The 20,847-nt window shown below is 55.2% G+C and overlaps 1 protein-coding gene across 1 annotated transcript in view; it reads right to left on the reverse strand.

Annotated features, from left to right (window-relative positions):
* The window catches only part of AGRN (agrin), a 221,528-nt gene that overhangs the window by 89,638 nt on the left and 111,043 nt on the right, over nucleotides 1-20,847 (reverse strand). Inside the window, exon 3 of the mRNA XM_024201658.2 lies at nucleotides 16,192-16,239. Within this exon, the coding sequence (XP_024057426.2) occupies nucleotides 16,192-16,239 (48 nt within the window). The remainder of the gene's footprint in view (nucleotides 1-16,191; nucleotides 16,240-20,847) is intronic.

Below are 20,847 nucleotides of genomic sequence, written 5' to 3' on the forward strand. Positions count from 1 at the left end.
AGGGTAGAAAATAACCTACCCCACAACAGGGGGGAGAAGGGAAAATGCTGGCTAGTGATGCCGCTGCAAACTCTGGCTGTTACAAAGAGCCCCACCAAAGCCCTAGTAAATAGATGGAGCAGGAAGGACCCTCCGCTTTAAGGTCATGTCTGAAAGACCCACCAAATAACGGGCAAGGTGCCTGTCTGAATGGGAAGGATGCAGGGCTCAGACCCAGCTGCTAGGACATTAACTCCTACTACCAGAAGGCCTGGGGATTTCAAACCCTTATACTTAATCCACTAACCTAACCCCTCCAAGAACCTTATCACAAGGGCATCTCAGGACGGCAGCCCAAGGGATCCCTGGGAAACCATGCACTTCTTCCCTTCCAGGCAGCCTGGTAATTCACCACTCTTTATACAGTGGTAAACAAGTACACACACACACACACACACGGCAACCAACGGGGCACAATAACCATGCTCCCACCAATTACAGCCCCCGCTTGCCATTGCCCTGCTGCCGCAGAAGCGCTTTATGCCACTTTTGTAACTGACACTAAAAACAGAAGCCTGGACCATTCAGTGCTCCAGTTTTTCCCATGTTTCAAACCAGTCCAGTCCCTCCCTGCTGCAACTGGCATTGTCCTGCCACCTGTGTCCACACTAACCAGCAAAAGGAGGAGCGGAAGGAAAGGTGGGTTACACACATTTCACTAATCAAGCAGGCATTGGGGGGAAACAGTTTATCCAGGTGGCAGAAGTAAAGCTGAAGCCATCTACGGGCAGGCAGCAGAATGGTGGGCAAGCTGTATTGTGTGCCGGAGCCATGGGGCGGGACAATGCTTGGGGTGGGCGGGGCTTAAGCTTCATGTTCTCGTTATTCGAAACATCAAAGTCGCTCTTGCAAATCAAACACCGACCTGGAGTCTCTCTCATTAATTTGTCACAGGTCCCATGGTGAGAACAGCTCTGAGCAGGCTGGCTGGCTTCTAATCATCCACAGAATTAATCAGCCTGTTTCGGGGATGGATGCAGGTCAGAGGTGCATTCCACCCTGGGTTTGACATCAAGGCCTCTCTCTATAACAAGCTCCAGCCTGCCGCCCTCACTAGAAATAAACACAGTCACGAGCAGAATCTGCCTCGAAGGAACGTTCAGCAGTGAAACCAGAAGAAACAATTCGACACGCGAAGGATACAGTCAAATGAAAAGGAAGGTAGCGTATATAGCGAGCTGGAGAGAGGAGGGCGAGAAAGAAATGAGTCATTTTAACCTGTTCTCTGCTATTGAATCCACACTTTGCAAAATTAGCCAGAGAGAGGATTCTGGACGGAAGGCAAGAAGACGGACACTGACCTCCTTTGTAAAGGGATCGGGATCGACAGATGGAAAGCGCCACATGAGAGCTACGTATTACTAGTGAATGTTCCAGACTCAACACTAGTCTTCAATTCCATGGTGTGACAAACCCACCCCCTGCCTCTCACTAGCCTTGCCCAGACCGCATGTCATCAGCGCTCAGCCTTTGGCCAGCCCCGCTATCGGCTCCCCCAGGGTACGGTAGGTGTTGCCTTTGGATTTGGGCCAGATCCTTTCACGGTGGCATTTGTGGCGGCTCAGGTTTCTTTGTCTGCTGCTCATATTAAATATTAAACATGGCAATGGAACCTTAAGGCTACACTGACCGGAGCTGAGTTGCCGGCTTTAATTACCCACGATTGCACTTAAATATGCATCGGCCCGACCGACAGCAATGGCTGCTGTGAGCTGGATCCATCATGAAAGTTCTGCTTGCGACACATAATGTACTGTGGGCTTCGCCGTGAACATTATAGACAGAAGAGGCTCGCTCGGGGTGAAAGGGGAGAGCCCAACAGGCATGGAATAGGCAGAAGCCTTGCCCAGCCTTTCGTGATTAGTACCACTTCGGGGCTTGGCCCCGTCTAAGAAACAATGACAGCTCCTGTCCCACGCAGAGACTTTAGGACAGACACAGGAGACGTGGTGATCTGCAGAGCCAGAAGCGAGTAGCCCTGCCTCATTGAAGAGCTCCAGCACTCGGGATCTGCTGGTACCGGGCTCCCCACAAAGCTCTGCCAATACACTGCAACCTCCGGCCTACAGCCTTCTTTTGCTCCTGTCCAGGGAGGCTACCAATTTCACTGGGTAAGGTGGCAATTTTGAATAAAGGGAACCTGGCCACTAGGGGGCTCTCAACCCTGACCCACTGCAGGTCCAATGCCAGTTCCTCAGTGGGGGTGTATTAATGCCCTAGTTCACTGCAGCTGCCTGCCCCACAGCGAAGGGAAATCTTCAGTCTGGCAAGGGGCACTCAGGAAACCTACATTTGCATGGTGCAAATATGCCCAGTCCAACAGGGTGAAGCTGTGCACCACGGAACCTCCTCTTCCTGGCCAGCATTTGACCGGTCACAAAAACGGCGAGTCGCTCATAGTGTCATGGAGATCGTGGGGTGGGGATGCCAGAGAGGCGGTTGTGGGGTGTCCGTGGGAACACCACTGTCACTGCTGGTGAACGGCGGGGGAGAATGGCCTGAGGGAACAAGTGGCTCCGGAGGAGCCAGAGAGACAAGCCTGGGATGAAGGGACTGGAATCAGTGACTGAAGTGCCAAGTCCAGACTCTGGCACCCTGCAGGCTGGGTTCTCAATCCAATGGTGACAGCCAAACGGTCTTGATTTGGCAGCGGCTGCTCACAGGACGTGCAGCAGTGCCCCCTACTGGGGAGGCCAAGGGCCAGCTGGGGGCAGGGCAGCCTGCCGGATGGGAATTGGAATCGGGAGAACTAGGTTCAATTCCTGCCTCCACGAGTGACCTGGTGGGTGACTTCGGCGAGTCACTTCCCCTCTTCACATCTCTGCTTTCCCTCCCACATTGTGTCCGGCTCATCTGTTGGACCGCGAGCTCTTTGGGGCAGGGACTGTATCTCTCTATGCGTCTGTACAGCGCCTAGCGCAATAGGGCCCTGCTCTCAGTAAAGGTAAGTTTTCCCACACGCCTCCCCGTCGGCCCGTCCCCTCCATGCCAGGAGAAGCATCATTTCTCCCAGGTACCAACCCTCTTCCCTCAGCTTCAAACCTCTCCACTCCTCCCCCGCTCACATTTCATTTGTATTGGGGCCTGTCCCGATTCGGTGCAGCAGGGACGTGCCATCTGCACCTGCAGCGCTGTGACGGGGTGATGAATGCCGTTAGCATCTGCATAGCTGTTTCCAGCAGAGAGGCCAATACGGTTGTTCTTACGCAGGAAGACCAGTTGCTTGACTTGTTGCTCCCTCAAAGACCCATGGGATGCTGAAATCTGTAACGAAGGCCCAGGCTCAAATCATACACGTGTAATTTACAAGAGCTATAGGGGAAGTAGCCAAGGGTCCTACACTGAATCACGCAGCTACAGGATGAAGTAGACTGGCCCACAGGGTCACTAGAGTCAAGTACAAAGCTGCAAGGAAGCTTATTCAGAACCCATTGAGTCTTCTCAGCCTCCACAAGATAGAAGCCAGTGCCAGGCACAAAGTTAAGCCAGCAGGAAAACCTCACATAAAAAACCAAGCAAAGTTCGTTCCAGGTCTGAGCGGATGGTTTGTAGTAACACAACAGTCGGCCATATAAGGACTTGAGAGGAGGATTCCAGCATGCTCCCTGCTCAGCAGAGGCTAGGAGCACGCATGGGGGAAGAGAGCACCCAATTTCTTTGATGGTAGCTTTCTGGACACAATTCCCCGTGACTATGTGGCCAACAGGAAAATCAGCCAGATGGTGGAGCTGGGATGGGGGGAGGGTTTCGAAGGTGGGGTGGGTGACTGTGTTGCTATTGCCCGAGTGAGGATCCAGGATCAGACAAGACAAGGCAATACAAGCTTGACAGTTCTCCCATCTTCCCCTTTCCCCTGGATAGTTAAACCTTGCAACATGAAAGTGCATAAATTGATCCTCAAGAGAAAGCTAAAACTTCGCTGCAAATGGAGAGGGGAAAAAAATACTCTCAAGAGATCAAAAGTGGTGTCTAATAACCACCGCTACTTTCCAAAAGCTGAGCAGTAAGATGAGCTGTGTTTAGCATCTATTCTCTCTCCAGAGCAACCCTGAACCAGTGCGAACTGGCTGAGCTGACGCGTGATCTGCCGCAGCAGAGCTCCTGGGGTGCACAGCAGAGCCAACATCCCAGAACAAGTCACGGGCACGTTCCCATTCCACGAAGCAGCAAGGAATGGCCCTGCGTGGCTGCAGCTGACAGAGTGCCCTGCCTGCCTCTGGCAGGGGACCAGCCATGGTCTAGGCGCCTAGGAGTGAGTCCACACCAGGAAAGCCACAAGCAGAGATAATGGAGTTATCCGAGTAACAAGTAGCTTTGCCAGTCCTGGACAGGATCCTTCCACAGTCACCCTGTACCATTTCTATAGCCTGGCAGTGGATTGGTTTCACGTTCTTCTGAAAGGTCCCATTCTGCTTCCATGGGAGTTGTCTATCTTTCTTAGGTGCTTGCAACAGTATCTGAGTGCCCCGGTCTTTAACGCATTTATCCTCACGACACCCTGGTGCAGTAGGAAAGTACTAATCTGCCCATTTTCCACACAGGGAATTGAGGTACAAAGAGGCTAAGTGGCATGCCCAAGGTCGTGCAGGGCATTTGTGGCAGAGCTAGGAATTGAAACCAAGTCTCTTGACTCCCAGGCTAACACACTAACCACTAAGCTATTCTTCCTCATCCTCTACCCACTGACTGACAGGATCAGGTACAGGCCCAGGATGGCATCTTATAGTCGGTACCATCCTAACAGACCACTGCCATGGGATCGCTGACTTCATCAGCGACCTTCCAGTGGGGTTCATTCTGTCATCTCCTTCTCGGCTGTTATTGAGGAAGAGAGGCCGAGGCCTACTGGGGGAAATCAAACATTCTTCCTCCCGAACCACACTGGTGCTTGTTAGGTTTTCTGTATTCCCTTTCACCTTTCAGGTATTTGTGCTTAGAACAAGAGCTCTTCTCTCTCCCTCCACCCCCCTTTTCTACAAGCAGAGCTCTGATTCGGTCTCCTAGGATTTCAGCCTATTGCCATGGGAATTATTCACGATTAGAAATCAGCAGAAAGCTGTACGTTTACCACTGTAACGTCGGTGCAGGAAGCAGCCAGGCCCCGCCATGGGAACACAAAGGGTCTTGGGTCACCAAGCAAGTGTAACAACGCAAGCGTCTGATTGACTTTGGAAGGAGTTGCGAGCGCCCACTTCCTCTCAAGTTCAAGCCCCGGAGCTGTGGCACAGAAGTGCAATGAAAACAGATCGGTAGGTCAATACTCTCGTCTATATTTTAATAAAGTCTTAGGGAGCTGCAAGGCTGGATGTAATTAAAGGGAGCAGCTGGCAGGGGTGGGGAGAAAGTTGCTGAAGGACCCAGTATACAAATTTAACCTTGCACCAACAGAAAGGGCCATTTTTTGGTGATGTGATGTGAGGTGTGACAAAATTCCTGCCACGCTCCGATTCCCCCGACTGCTCCTCACACCCCCTCGGCCAGGCGGCTCTTCGACTTTCCCAGAAGGAAAGGAAAGACAACTAGGTCTGCTGTGAGAGCTGTAAGGGCCGTAGCAAGGGCCTGGCTGCGTGTTAATTACAGGGCTGCTGCACTGTGAAATAGACGGCGCAACCCAGAGGAGTTCTGGGGAGGTCACAAACCGAGCGAGAATCCAACACGGTGGTGTTTTAACCATCCGCTAGGCTAGTAGGCTATTAACAGACTGGCAGAAGGTTGGTTCTGGCCTTGTGCTCATTAGCCACTACCTGAGCACCACGCACAGCCCCTGGTCAGAGCCTGAAACCATTACAGGCTTTCTCCAGCATCTTGGGAAAATTACCCCCAGCTTCCCCAAAAGCCTTCAGAATATACACCCACCACCTGCGCAGAGAGGCCGCGCAAAGCAAACACGCCCACCCCGTGCGCAGAGAGGCCGTGCAAAGCAAACACGCCCACCCCGTGCGCACAGCAACTGACCCTCCCTCTGGGGAGACCTCGAAGTTCTAGTCAGTCAAAGAATTTTAGGCATTTTGTAGGCCTCTCCCTTCCCCCACTGCTTACGCCCAAAGCTAGTGGCATGAAGGATCTTGGTACCGTGCTAGACGATTCCCCACCAGCAGCCTCATCCCGGTTTGACATGACAGCTGGCTGCCACGGCAACGATTCCCCCATAAGGGAGGGCTGGGAGTTCAGGTAGAGGGAAAACGAGACTCCCTCTGCTCCCCGCTGAAGAGCTGGAGACCCTGTTTACATGCACAAGGCCTCAGCCAAGGAGGATTTACTCAGCCGCAATTGTGTTTGTGACAAGAGGCTTGACAACACAATCAGGCAAGATGGTCTCTAAGTAGTTGAAGAGGCCCACGCGGTGCTGATGGCTCGGGGTCAAATGCGATTTGCCGTGAAGCTTTTCTTACCTCTCTTTCTCCGGCATGGAGACGAGAGGTCACGGCCGCCATTCCGGGCCTGGAAGGAGCCGCAGTGGGGCTTAGCATCAAAGCCTCACTGTCCGGGCGAATTTGTTAGGTGAAGCATTGACGGAGGTGGACACAGGGGCCTCAGTTAGATGGATTACGGCCGCAGTGGATTAATTTCCCCACTCAAGCTGCCAAGACTCAGCCCAGCTCGACTCTCTCTCTCTGAGAGAGAGTGAGAGTGAGAGTGAGTGAGTGAGTGAGTGAGTGAGTGAGTGAGTGTGTGCGCACACGCAGGGGTGGAGAAACGATTGGTGGGCAGAGGAAGAGGATTGTGGTGAATCTAAACTCCCTGGATCTAGCCCGGCCCCTCCAGCCAGCCAGGGCTATGACTTCCCTCTGCAGAGGCCAAGAGGAAGAGGCTGGGATCAGCAGCAGAAGCCGGCAGGGCGCACAAGGGGGAAAAGACTGAAGCGTTTACGGGGTTTCGTTTAAGTGATGTTTTTACAGCTCCCCCCCCTCCCCCACGCCCCCTCGGGCAGGTGCTGAAGAAAAGGCAGCAGAGCTGCTTGTCTGGAGCCAGCCAGGCCCTTTGGGAAAGCAGCCCGGGGCACCGCTCCGAACGTTGGCTTGGATACGGGGCTGGAGAGCGGGGATACAGGGAGGCCGTGGAAGCTGGCGGGGCTCACTTGCCAGAGAGAGGGGGGCCACTTCTCAGCCTTCCCGTGACCCTAGTGCTGCAGGTCTACCCCTGCCTTTGAGTGGAGCTTTGGGTCCCAGCTGCAGCTGGGCTGGGCAGCAGCCAGGAACCTCCCCGAGCTCTGTTGCAGGTTCTGTAGCATCTGGGTGTGAATTTGGGGAGTGCTGACCCTGCTGCCTACCCAAGCACATGCAACAATTCAGCTGGGAGATCACCCCCCGTCTTAGGGCCCAGCAAACCCCCTGCTGGCCTTCCCAGCTCAGCCCAGCATGAGGAGCTTACAGCAGGGAGGTGGAGAACATGGATTATGTTGGAACACAGGACAAAGGACCCGGTTTAGGATCATTTGCTGGGACACCTGGTTACTCTGTTCTCATCACGAGGGGTCAGGTCAGGAGAAATACGTCGCTCAGGGGGGTGGATTTTTCACATCCCTGAGCACCGTCGTTATACTGATCTAGGCTGTAGTGTAGACCTGGCCTAAGTGTAAAACTCATCTGTGTGGGGGAGACAGGGCTTTCTCCAAGGTCGGTCTGAGCCTGTGCAATGGAGCGAAGGACCATCCCAAACCTCCCCGGTGCGTTTCTTTGAGCTGCCTTCTCTAACACAACCCACAACCCTTCGAACACAAGACACTCCTCTGCACATGCTGCTCTGCACATGCTTCTTTTGGGAGAGCTTGAGAGACCAAACAACCTGGGACAGATGTGTGGCCCACTGCTCAAAGAAACTTGGACAGGGGTGGTGAGAAGCGCAGTATAAGAACCTAGATAGAATATGAGAGGAGGGCCAGCAAGCCACTCACTTCTTTCTAAATTCACCTGTCAGAGAAGCAAAATGAACTGGGACTGCTTGCTAAGACCGCTGTAAAATAGGGATAATGGTACTGACCTACTTTGCACGCCCACACACACACACACCCTGCTCCAAACAGTTTACAATCTAAATAGATAAGACAGAAAGGAAGGTTTATTATCCCCTATTTTACAGATGGGGAACTGAGACCCAGAGAGATTAATTGACTTGCCCAAGGTCACACGGTGAGTCTATGGCAGAGTTGGGAGTTCACTCCAGATCGCCCAAGTTCCAGGCCAGAGCCTTCACCACAAACCCATCCTTCCTCTCAGATGATATTTTTGCCCAGACTTTCTTTTGCAACACATGAGCAAACTCACTCCCCGCCAGCTGCAGGTGCCACATGGACTGCGAATAGCCAGCGCCGCAAAAGGCAGGGGGAGGAGGACTAAGAACCTTGCATGATTTCTCAGCCGAAGCCAGTTATCCCTCCACTTACATCTTTATCGATAGCTCCCCGGGTGGAGGAACCACAGAGGCCCATTAATTACAGGCAGTTAAATTAAGCAGTCAAAAAAGCAGCAACTCTCCTCCAGCACAGCTCTGAGTAGGACAGGCAAGACCCAAACCACTGACTCCTTAAGTCTGAAGCAAGGTTTACGCTCAGCCGCAGACAAAGCCTGTAAGACAGAGAGCGCCAAAGCATCCGCGCAGATGGCTGAGGCCCCGCCCCCTCTCCAACACTTTAGACATTGAACAGATTCTGCCAAGCCAGACACATAACCCCTTCCGGTTCCTGGGCTCCCAAACTGTTTGCACCGTCAAGTTCCTGGGCAAATTTCCAGGCGATAACTGATAGCAGAGAAAGCCGGGGATGTGTTTGGAAGAAGGGGAGAGGCAGAATGATTGCCGTCTCTGCTGAAACCCCAAGCAATTGAAGTATAAATGTAATTACATTGTGGGGTGGGGGGGTTTCCCCTTGTAAAGTGAATTTAGCACTGGTGCAAGGCGCTGGACCCATGTCCCCACACACTGGGGAACAGCGATTACCAGCACTGTGATTTTTTTTTTTTTTTAAGTGCGCAGGTGGCAGCACCGTAGGCTTCCCCCCCAGCACCCAGAGAAGCTGTCTCTGCCTGGCGCTGGAGGGGCCCCCGTCTAGGGAAGCAAGACGAGCTCTTTCAGCATCACTCAGCGCAGGCCCAGCGAGGACGGGGCAGAGAAAGAAAACAGCTGCTGATTCTTCAGGGGGGTGCGGGGGGATATTTTGCAATACAACCCTGGCGCTAACCAGATTCTAAATACATAGCACCGCCGCCTTCCATCCCTGCCAGTATCCACCAGCGATGCTGCACGCATGTAGCTAGATGAGGGCAGGCTACGACGCAGAACAAAACAGGCTGGATTTCCACCCCAGGGTGCCGAGGCTAAGGGGAAAGGGAATGGTCAACAGTCAGCAATGCAGCCTAGGCCGCAGCGACGCTCTCAGCTACCAGGATCCGGCCAGGAGTCCGCCAGCATAGACCCGGAGCCACAGCACAGCACTGCGGGCAGGAGAGAGAGCCCCAGCGGCCAGCCAGAGTCAAACGGTCGGATTTACTGCTCTTCGGGATTTAATCGGCTAACTGATTCTCAATGCAAAAGAGAAAAGCCACCTGCAAAGCAAACACCTCCACCCCCACCCCCGTCCGCCCAGCCAGCCACTGTTCTGCAAAGCCTGTATTTATGGGGCTGCCAGGCCAGAGAAAGTGGTTTTTCCAATATTTAATTTATCAAATGGCTCATCTCCTCGTGCATCGTGGCCGGTTTTATGGGTCCATAAACAGGCGCTTAGCGCACTGCCTGGGCCCGGTGGGGGAGGGACCCGCCAGGCTCCAGCCGCACTCGTCAAGCCAGCGGGAGATTGAATGGCCAGACCTGCAGCCCCCTTCTCTTTCAACGGCTCCCAAAACCATCAGCAGCACTGGCGGCCATCCCCGAGCCCTGTGAATATCCCCAGCATGTCCTCTGTGGGCTGGAGACACCCCAGAGGACAGCACGCTGTTCAGAGGCACAGTCGGGCTGACAGGGCTGGGGGATGGTCTCCCTCTCCCAGCAGGAGTGGGGGAGACAGTGACGTAGCCTCAGGGTTTAGGAGCAGGCCAGAGGCTCCCCAAGAGCGTCAGCTCGGCACGCGTGCTTGATCCAGGATGCCACTGAGCTCGGCTGTCTTCACCCCGGGGAAAGGAGCAGCGACTGCCCCCCGCGGTTCAGCCTGGCCTCCGAGGATATCCATGGGAAGGAAAGAGTTTCTTGGGGGATGGAGCAAATAGTGACAATGGGCCCTTACGCTGCACCTCACATCCTGAGCGGCCCCCTTGGAGAGAGATTGAGGAAACCGAGGCACAGAGGTCAAGGGAGTCGCCCAAGGCCGTAGGGGCTAGATCAGAACTCCCAGGTCTGGGCTAAGTGAAGCAGAGCGAAGACCATTTACCCTTTCCGCATGCCTGGGCAGTCGCCGTGGGGTGGGGGCAGGGTAGAGCTATTCCTTGCCATAGGTAGGGGGAAAGGTGGGATCTGATGTCACAGTTGCCGGACCAGATTCTGGGCTTCCCGTGAGAGCACAGGGTGGGGGGCAGGGGGGGAGCTGAATGCTGGCTTCGCTCCCCGCTCTGACATCGCCAGAGCTTCGGTTGTGGACCGTGGGGAAGGGAAGTCAACACAAGAGGAGAGAAGGGGGGAAATGTCCCCCAATGCCATCTGTCCCAGAGTGGGGCACTGCAGGTCTGATTAGCACCTGGCTAACAGGGCAATAGGAGGATCATCAGCCCGTCCAGGAGGGACTGGTCCAGGAACTGCCCCAGGGGTATTTAATTAGCAGTCATATGTAGCCGATGGATTGGGTTGCGTACAGCGCCGCGCGCACTGTAGGCACTTCAAAAACCTGGCAGGCCCTAAAGCATCCTGGGCCCAGGTTGCCATGGTCCCCAAGCAGGAGCTGGGCAGTGCCACGGAGCCACCTTCCATCCCTTCCCTCTCTGGAGAGCTGGGCTCAAACTTGTTGCAAGTCACGCGTGAAGTGAGCTGGGTGGCCTCAGACTAGCTCCTCGCAAACGCATGCCCATGTCACAAAGCCGGAGAGCATGCCACGCTTGGCACTGTTTGCCCAGAAAATGCCAGGGCCTGGGATCAGAAGGACCTGTCAGAGGGCAGGAGGGAGCTGCGGGGACACAGCGGGGAGGCGACCCGGGAAGGAGGTATCTGAAGGGGAGAGGCGCATTGATGGGGCTGTGAGGGACTGCAGTGCACTAGGGATGCTGGCACCACCCCCATCTGCATTTAGCCCCTCATTCCCACCGGCGTTCCCGCAGAGGGATACGCGCTCCGTGGCCCTCCCGAACAGCAGAGCTCGCCCAGCACGGGGGCCAGGGGAGCTCTATTTGAACTTCCTGCCACACAGGCAGGGCTCGCTCCCCCCACACGTGATGAGAATCACTTTGCGTCACCGCTGCCGTGGTCTCTAACACGCTGCCGGCTGTGCCAGCCGTGCTCCACGCGGGTCTTACTCGCAATTACCCAAGTGGAGACCGGTTCCAGAAACTCGGCAGAGCAGCCCCTGGCGGGAGGAGGAGACGGAGAGGGGGGGAGGAAATCTCAGGCTTGGCCTAACCCATCAGCCAAATGCCTCGCCCTATATATTCCACCCGACGGGCCAGAAATGCCAAACCCCCCACACACAAACACATCTTCCCTGCTTTAAAAGAGGGACAGTTCCCTTTGCCCCAGTTACAACAGCTCCATCACACACACACACACACACACACACACACACACACACACACACAGCAGTTACCAACTCTAGAAATGGATGCTAAAAACGACTGCCCCCGTCCCAGCCACATGCACTGCAAAATGACCCTGTAACGCTCACCATCTATTTCCCTCAAGGGGCCAATGCGAAAGCCAGCTCGCTCTCTCACATACACCCCTCTGTGCCACGCCTGTCAACAAAATCCCTCCAGAACATTTCTGCTTCCAGAGGCCGACACAACTCCCATATTCAGACAAGCCGTTCCACCCCTCCCCAGGCTTCTGAAAAAAGGAGCTGCATTAGACAAGTGAGACTCTATGGGCCAGACCCTCAGCTGGCGGAAGTGGGCACAGCTCTTCTGGCTTGGGTGGAACCACACAGGATTTCAACCAGCTGAGTGCTACGGCAAAGATCCACAGGGTTCCCACCTGTCCAATAGCAGGGACAGCAGCGGGGTTACGTATCTGGGAGAGGGCTGCGAGAGAACAGCGTGAGTCGTCCCGGTTTGGGGGACGGGAGACGTCGCTCCATAAATCAGTCTGTGGTCGAGGAGTTTGCTAGGGTAGAGGCTTGTTCATTTAAAAATCTCCAGCTTATTGCTAATAAATGACACCTTTGCACTCGTCAAACACTCCTCTTCCAGCGGCTTCCGACAGCTGGCGGAGGCGTCACAGGAAGGGCAGACTGGGGAACCCCGGGACACTCAGTCTTACCCTCAATTTCAAAGAGATTCTTGGGGGTGGGGACAGGGGGGAACCTCTGGTTTTCCTGTACGTGTTTTTGAATTTTCAGAGGACTGCCCAGTTTTATTTCTCGTCCTAGCCCCGCAACGCTGGGCACGTGTGGTTGGGTGGGTGGGCGTCACCCCACCATGGAGGTTAAAAGGCAGTTTCATTCTCCAGCCATTCCTTGCAGAGAGGAACCCAAACTCCAACCCCTGGGTCCAAAATTTGGAGCCAGCTTCCTCCAAGAATCCAGGGTTTCAGCTCAGCCCACCTTGCTTCACGCTTTTTAATGAATGATCATAACCACAAAGTCTTTCAGAAGAAATATGGACTCTCGTTAACCTTGGTTATGCAAAGAGAAGATGGAAAAATTTCACACATCCCACTGGACCAGACAGACGTGACGTGATAGAAATTGTTCCACAGGAGCAGCTTATTGAGAAGATTAATGACACAAACAGAGTTTTAACACGATACGCTCGTTTCCCTTATCTAAAAAGAAACACGGGCATGTACCGGAGCGGGATGTGATGCAATGGGAGATTGTGAGGGAGGCGGCATCGGGAGGATAAGCTCAGCTTTCCAGGATTTTGGTTTGCTGCTTCTCTATAATATAGTCTCACATCTAGCTGGGTATCACTGTTTGGAAATCCAGATATTACATTTGAAAATAAACCTAACCCAACCCAAAAGAGCGTTAGGGCTTCAGGATAAAAATATAGCACCGCCTATCCCCAGCTGGTGTAAATGGGAGTAAACTCCCTGGAGTCAATAGAGCGATGCAGATTTGCAAGAGCTGAGATCTGGCCCACAACGTAAAGCAGTAACAACCCAGAAGAGCGGCACTCTGTGTGGAGCAGAGTTGGAGAAAAAGCAATTGACAGCGCCTGCCAGTTGCTATGCGCGCTGTCAGTACTGCACATATTCGCAGCGCTCTGACAAGGTACCCCTCCCAGGAGTGTCTGCCTGCTGATTGATGTCATCACCACCCCACACAATCGACTGCTGCCCGAGAACAATGAACGTGACATCACTAATTCTGTGTCACAACTTCGGGGTAGTGAGGGGGAGCTGGGAAGGGCCAAAACTCTCGTATAAAAGAGAAAGATTCCGTCCCCTCTCCCCCAGCGTCTTTCAATAGCTAGCAAGTTGTGAGAACTGGGAGTGGGAGGGGGTAAGCGGTTTAAGGTTACTAATGGAAGAGGTCCCCCACAATTAAAGGTAGGACAAATGCAACTACATTGCCAAGTTACAGTAGGGGTGTCTGTCTAGCTTCATTCTTCTACAGCTCCCACCCCCATAGTACCTGAGCCCGACCAACCCTTTAACTGGATTAGGAGACCCAGGTATGGCCCAGGCGACTACAAACGAGAGCCCCCATCCTGCAAAGATTTGCGCACACGCTTTACTTTAAGCACGTGCGGAATCCCGTGGACGTCGACGGACTACATCTGAGCTGAAAAATTAAGCATGTGCACAAGTCTTCGCAGGATGGGGGACTATGCAGATGAGGGGTGACTGACGCCACCGGGTTCTCTGACGCAGTCCCGAACACACAGGGCCAGGGAGTCGGTCTTGTAAAGAAATCCGCACTCCCTTCTCTTCACGCTGCACCCCAAAGCACCACAAGGGCGGGGGAGGCGCTCCAGATTTTTATCAGATGCGTTTGAAACATTTTAGGCTCGCAGAGAGGGCCCTCTTTAGGCACCTGCGTGAACCGTGCGCATTTCCACCTCCTGACGGGGGACTCGGTGGAACGTGTCAGCTGGATGGGCTGGGTTATTAATATTTCAGAGCCCTGAGATGAGAGAGACACCTACGTTCCTTTTTATTTTTGAATTACACGTCTTCTTGGGTCCAATTATAGATTAATGACATTTTATCTGGCATCTGTTTCTCCCCCATCTTCCTCCCCACCCTGAGAAAGCGAGCGAGAGAGAGAAACTAACATGCTATAATCGGCTGCATTTTTAGATGGGGTTATCTGTGCATTCAACCAGTGAAACATGGATAAGGTGATTGCACAGAGTGTAGGGAGAAAATGAAGCCTTTTTTCTACCAGGGAAATAGCATTGGGCTCTGGGGAAGGGGAACTCCACTGAGGCAAGGAGGGTTAAAATAAAGGGATAGTGGGGAATCCAGGAGCAAAAAGTCTTCTGGCTCCATCAGGGATGCAAATAACCCCAGAGAAGGGGACAGAGTTAGGGTCAACATTTCTAAGCATCCAGCTGGCTCGCTGTCAAGAAAGACATTTATGACCATGGCAGTAAAAGGCACCCGATGCCCAGCTGCAAACCAGTTTCCATTTCACCTCTCATGCCAGGAGGATACTCAAAGGGCTGTGCCAGCTGCAGTCAGAGCCTGACAGATTTTGTGCAGTGTTAGTACAGCAGTACCAGCAGAGAGCTCAAAGACGGGATGGGCCATGGTGACTCAACTTCCCCAGTCGCTCCAAGACCTGGAGCCTTTCCCAAACTGGTCTGTATGTCCTAAGGATGTGGCTTTACCAACAAAGTTAAAGAACAGCTCAAACCTTCACCCTAGGCTTGGCTGCTTCAAAGGTTCCTCCTTTCTGGACTGCTCAGCCCACACCCTATGTCCCCTCTCTCTCCAAAAGCACCTCCCACCTCTTATATCCAGAAGAGGCAATGAGCCGTCTGCCTCAGTGAGTCTGCAGAACCCATTTAACCCTTTCCCAGTTTCAGGGAAGCACTGTTTGCCTGTTACCCATGCCTGGGGAGGGGGGGGGGGGGGGGCGGCATTGGGCCAAGGTTTGTGGCACATTGGCAGGGTAGCCAGGGGAGCAGGAGGGAAGCTTGTACAGCTGCTGCCCATGCTGTGGTTAAGCAGAGGCCTTCAGTCTCTGGGCCTTTTGCCAGCAAAGACTTGAGAAAAAAGGATTTTTGTAAAGATGTTAAACCAATAGCTTGGATTATTCTGCTTCTTGGGTTGTTCCTTTCCGAAGCCTCGGAACTTGTGAGCTTAACGATGCACTGATGAGACAAAAGAGACCATGAGGGGGAGAATTGCTCCCCCCCCCCCCCCCCCCCCCTCCTGCACACTAACACGTCACCACCTTGAAAAGGGGCTTTCCCTGGCCATCCTGCCTGGAAGTCTCTGCACCGTGTGCCCAGGGCACCTCCTCCCACACCGCCTCTTACTTGTCTGCAAACCAGCCACTCAGCTCTTTGTGTGACTTTCCCACCCCGGTACCAATGCCCAGCGCACCTTGGGGACAACTGCATTATGGCCATGGAATTAGTCACCAGTACATTTTCCCCTATAAACTGAGTAAGATCCAACCTCTGGTCCCCTCCATCCCATCAGGCTAAAAGGCCTAGCTGGGTTTTGCAAGCAGAGCGATCACAGCTTTAAAAGATCTAGACGGGTTCGTGCCGCCTCTTCTCGGGAATGGGTGTCAGAGAAAAGGAGCCACCCGGTGTTGCGTCTTTCCAGGAACGAGAGCAGACAAAGCCACTCTGCTCCCTCTTAGGCAGGCAGAGAAATGGCGGGGGGCGGGGGAGCCCGGCCGGCTCAGGCTGCAAGAGGGAAGGGAGGGAGCGTGCATGTGTGAACCAGCAATTTCGCTCAGGGGAGAAAGAGAAGTGAGTCAGGCTGAAAAATAGATCACTGGGTCAGGGAGGCGCTTCTCCATGAGGCAGCTGGAGGAAGCAGAAGAGGCTTAAGTGATTTGCTTTCAAGTGTATCCCAAGTGCAGAAAAATCAAGCGTCAGGAAGCGATCCTGTACTTACCATCCTGCGGCGTTGGCGGCGGCGGCGGGAAATAGTTACCGGGCTTGTCTGCAAATAAACAAACACAGGGGAGATCAGAGACGTCTCCAGCACTGGCACAAACCTCACCCCCTGTCCAAGGCTAGAGGATGGTATTCAAAACTTCTCTAGGGTCCTTCACCCAAGATCTCAAAGCTTAAGCCTCACATCTGCCCCTTGGGGTGTAGGCCCAGAGAGGCTAAGTGACTGCCCCCAGGTGACAGAGCAAGCCAGTTGTAATCAGGAGGAGAATCTAGGAGTTCTGGCTTTGCCGTTGAACATTTTCACGAGGTTCATTTGGCATCAGACCTGATGATTCGGAGAGTTTCCTACAGAACCGGCCCTCTACGCCCGGCGACACCTACGAACCAGGAGCAGGCATTCCGGACTGGGGCTGCATGTCAAACCTGGCTCTGGCAAAGGCTTCCCACAGTTCGGGGCGATTATTTCTTGCTGCCTTGGGCAATTACATGCCATTTCATCAAGGCCACCCTGCTCAGCTGTGATGCAAATCAAACTATTTATTACCTATCGCCCAAGAGCCTCCCAAGACGCCCATTCATCAAGGCATTCAAGTTGAGCAGCAACACGATTTTGAGAGCAACAGCCTCGCATGCAAGAAGGAGGCGTGGCGGGGGAGGGGGGTGATAAGGGAAATAGTACGACAAATAGATAGCCTGGGCCATGGGGAGATGCAAGCTGCAGACCCACGTGACTGAAAGGCTCTAGGGCCTGAAGGATCCTACAGAATTATGAACCGAGCCATGGGGCGAGAAGCCTAGTAAGTTACAAGCCCTCCCCTGAAAATAAATCCGAACCTGATGGACGGAGGGGGCTTCTCCAACATGCGTTTTGCTAGCTCCCTTCGTCCCTGCCTATCGTATTTCCCCATCAAAAACATCTTCGCCTCCAGCTCCCGAATGACGGTGGAGCAACCTAGTTACCCACATCTTTCGCAAGTGACTTGCCCAAGGTCAGAAAGCGAGACTAAGGCAGAGGTAAAAATTAACCCCGGGTCTCCCGAGGGCCAATCCAGGGCCGTAGCCACCAGACCGGCCTTCCGGGCTAGCTGTAGCACTAGAAACACTGTCTGGACCCTGCTCCGTACAACGCTGCTTTTTAGCTGCTGTCACAGTGCCCTAACCACACTCCGGTGGGAGGAGGCAGCCAGGGATTTGATTTCCCGGCCTCCCCATCTCCCACGTGCTCTCTCGCGGCAAGCGTTTGAGACCCAGAGAAGTTTCCTGGCCAAGGGTACGGCAGAGAAACATTTGCTCTGAAGGCTTCAGAGGAAAGCTACAGCCTGATGGATTTCTCCTCCCCGCGCTGTGTAACCAAGCCTGGTCCCAAGGAGATACTGGCAGGGGGTGTTAGACACCTGCGCCGAGAGACGCTCTGAGTGGACTTGGCAGAATGACGGAGTGGCCTGTATGTGCCACTAGCCCAAACTCTGGTGTCAGTCACCTCCTCAGCCACTCACTCCCCAGAGCCAGCAGGACCAGCTCCCAGGGGAGGCCTACCCCTCCTTGCGCTCACACTGACTCCTGCTGACCTCTCAAGGAGGGACAGGGAAGAGAACAGGGATCCTGGAGCCGCTGGCCATCAGGCACAGCCCACCCCAACGACATGCACGGAACAGCAGAGAGAGGGTGATGGAGAGCAGGGGATTAAGTGTCTTGCCCAAGGCCAGCCAGTGGCAGTCTGGAGCTCACAGAAGCTCCTGGCTCCCAGCCCTGTGCTCAGACCACACCTCCCTTCACACACAGCCCTGGGAGAACCGCGGATCGCTGTCGCTGCCTCTCTCCTCCCTTCTAACAGCTGCCCCAACAGTTTCTCCTGTGCCTGGACCGAAGGGACCCAGGCAGGAGGAAATGCAGCCCCCGCCCGGGAAGGGGAGCCTGCAGTACTGGAGTGGGGAAGCACGGGCCAAACAAACCACACTCCGGTGTTCTCCTCCAACAGCTGGCCTGGGCTCGGCAGCAGCTCTTGGGAGACAGAGCGAAGGAGGGGAGTGAGGATCCCAGCTCTCAGTCACACCCATCTCCGCTCCAGCGCTGGGCAGTCCTGGGTAGAGAACAGGCCGCAAGCGGGGATCAAAGAGCGGCAGGACGGAGCCCAACAACAGGCCGGGAAAGGAGGGGAACCGGCAGAGAGTCACTGGCTCAGCTCGGAGACACCGACTGGCCTGTAGGACGAGATGGCAACACCCGGGTGGTGGCTATTGGGATCTAGGCTTGGACTGGGAGGGACAATTAGGAGTCAAACAGGCTGTCCTGATTTAAAGCCCCTGTCCCCCCCCCTCGCATCTTCCCTCCCCCTCCCCATCCCACCATGGACCCTTGATGCCCGGGGACACCTACAGTTATTGAGGAAAAGCAGCACGGCAAACCCCAGGGTGGAAGTGGCCAGGAGGATGAGGCAGATGTTGCAGGGGATCATGAAATAGCGCACCACCAGGGAGACCTTGTGCTGGTACATCCGGTCCCGCTCCAAGGTGCCGGGCGCCATGGGGTACTGGCAGGCCGTCATGCCGCTGCTGGCACGGGCCCAGCCTTCCGCGGGCACATCCGAGGCAGACGGGACCCAGCAGGGGTGCAGGAGACCCCCCTCTTGCTCTTCCGGAGCTGCAGGGAGCTACGTTTTCCCAGGGATTCCCATCCTCCGGCTGGCACGTATGGACGGGGCGGGCTCGGCTCACTTGCAGGCAGAAGAGTTTACAGCCACACACTCCATCTCTATGGCCTGCGCAGCACCGCAGGTGTTAGGACCCAGGGCCTGACCTGGAGCCCGAGGAGCCAGTCGGGTAAAACTTCGTCTCAGCTTCACAAATCCCCTTGCAGGTGGGAACCTGAGGATCAACATTAACAAACAAAGCAAGCAACTCCCAGGGACGCAGAGGATCAAAGACCTCCCAGCTTCTGAGCCCCAACCTGCCAGGGGCTAGCGCTGGGGGAAGAAATCCCGGACGTCTCACCAGGTCACCCGCCCAGCTGCAGGAGCTCTGGTTCTAGAGACAGGGGCCTGCCCCCAGAAGGGGGAGAACTTGTCATGGACACACAAGCAGGACACCTCCGTACAGAAGAAAGGTCCCTATTTCGGCGGAGGCGTGGCTGCTCCAGCTGGGTGTGGCTGCCCCGTTAGTGCCCCAATTCAGGTGCTGGATGGGTCTCGCTGCTGGGCTCCTTTGGTCCATGTGTCTGACTGTAAACCCTAGACGGACCCACACGTACCAGTCTCTGCCCCCCCAAGCTGAGACCTGCTGGTCAAACACAGGGGGCTTAACTAGCAGTTTGCCCACGTTCCAGCCCAGGGCAGCTCTCTTGCCACACTCCTCTCTTCAAAGTGATGCCAAAGTCCATCCCCGCTCAGCTCCGGCATCCTAGACAGCTGCTGACGAGCAGCTCTCCTTCTCCGTCCCTGCAGTGGCCAGCTCCTTCGCACCCCTCCGCCAAGCTGGCACTTCGGGAGGGGGCCCGGGCTTCGCTTCCCCTCCTTCCCGCGCCACCTGCTCTCAGAGCCTGCCTGCAGAGAGCACGGCGACCTGACACAACCACACCAGCTGGGACGGGCCAGCTCCCCTCCTCACGCCGCTTGGACATGCCCGTCCTGCCAGGAGAGATCCCGATTCCTCGCTGAGCCAGGCATCAAGGGACGCACGCCCGGACAGTAACTGAGCCACCAGCGGCGGCAGCTGCTTGGGTGGGTGGGAAGGAGCGGAGCTTAGAGACCTAATTCCAGAGCCCGGGGCTCTCTCTCGCCCAGCGGAAGGTTTCTGCAGCACCAAACAAAAAGCAACTGTGTTACCTCCCTCGTGCTCCACGCACCCAACTTGCTTTATCCGCGGCCAGCGCCTCGCTGGGGTTGATGGGTGGGGTGGGGCGGGGGGGAGAAAGCAGGAAGCGTGTTATTGTTCGGTGCCCCTCTCCATCCCGGGCTTTGCACTGACTCCACGCACCCCCATTCCAATTCCTCAGGGCGAGCTCGCGGGGCGTCCCTGGGAGAGCTCCGGTGAACGCCCAGCGTCCCTTCGCAACACCGTCAAACCGCCATCGAACAGGAGACCGGTGCAGGGAACCAAGAAGGGAGGCGGGGAAGGAAAGCTGGCTCCAGGACCAGCAGCCAGCCAGCGCGGAGAGAGGCCAACTCAGACAAAGGCGAGGAGGCTTGGGGGAATTGTCTGCCTTGGCTCCTCAGGGGAGTTCTTCGCAGGCGAGAGCACAAAGGGAAACAGGGAGGGGGCCCTTTGCACCTCAGCTCGGCTGCTTTCCCCCCCACCCCACGGCTCTGGCGCCACAGCCACCTGTGCGCAGCTCCGCGCTCCTCGGAGGTGTGGGGCTCAGCCGGGATCGACCAGGAGCTGCTGGGATATTCCGCTCACTTCTGTCTCTCCTCCCGAGAGCATGAAAAGCAGGGGAAAAAACCTCCTCCCCCCCCCCCAGCTTTCCATTCGAGCACTAAAGATGTGGAGAGGGGCGGAGACAGCACTGTCAAAACTCATTATGCCTCCCCCTGAACAGCGTGCTCCTGCCCCCTTCGCCCCCTCCAATCCCGCTGGAGGGGTGTGGGGAACGGGAAAGCCTCCCCCAGTGTGGGAAGGGGAGGGGCCCCGCTCCCCCCTCATGGCCTGAGACCCCAGAG

This window comes from Terrapene carolina, unplaced genomic scaffold (assembly GCF_002925995.2).
Source record: "Terrapene carolina triunguis isolate 2854851 unplaced genomic scaffold, T_m_triunguis-2.0 Scaffold714, whole genome shotgun sequence".
NCBI classification, from domain to species: domain Eukaryota; kingdom Metazoa; phylum Chordata; order Testudines; family Emydidae; genus Terrapene; species Terrapene triunguis.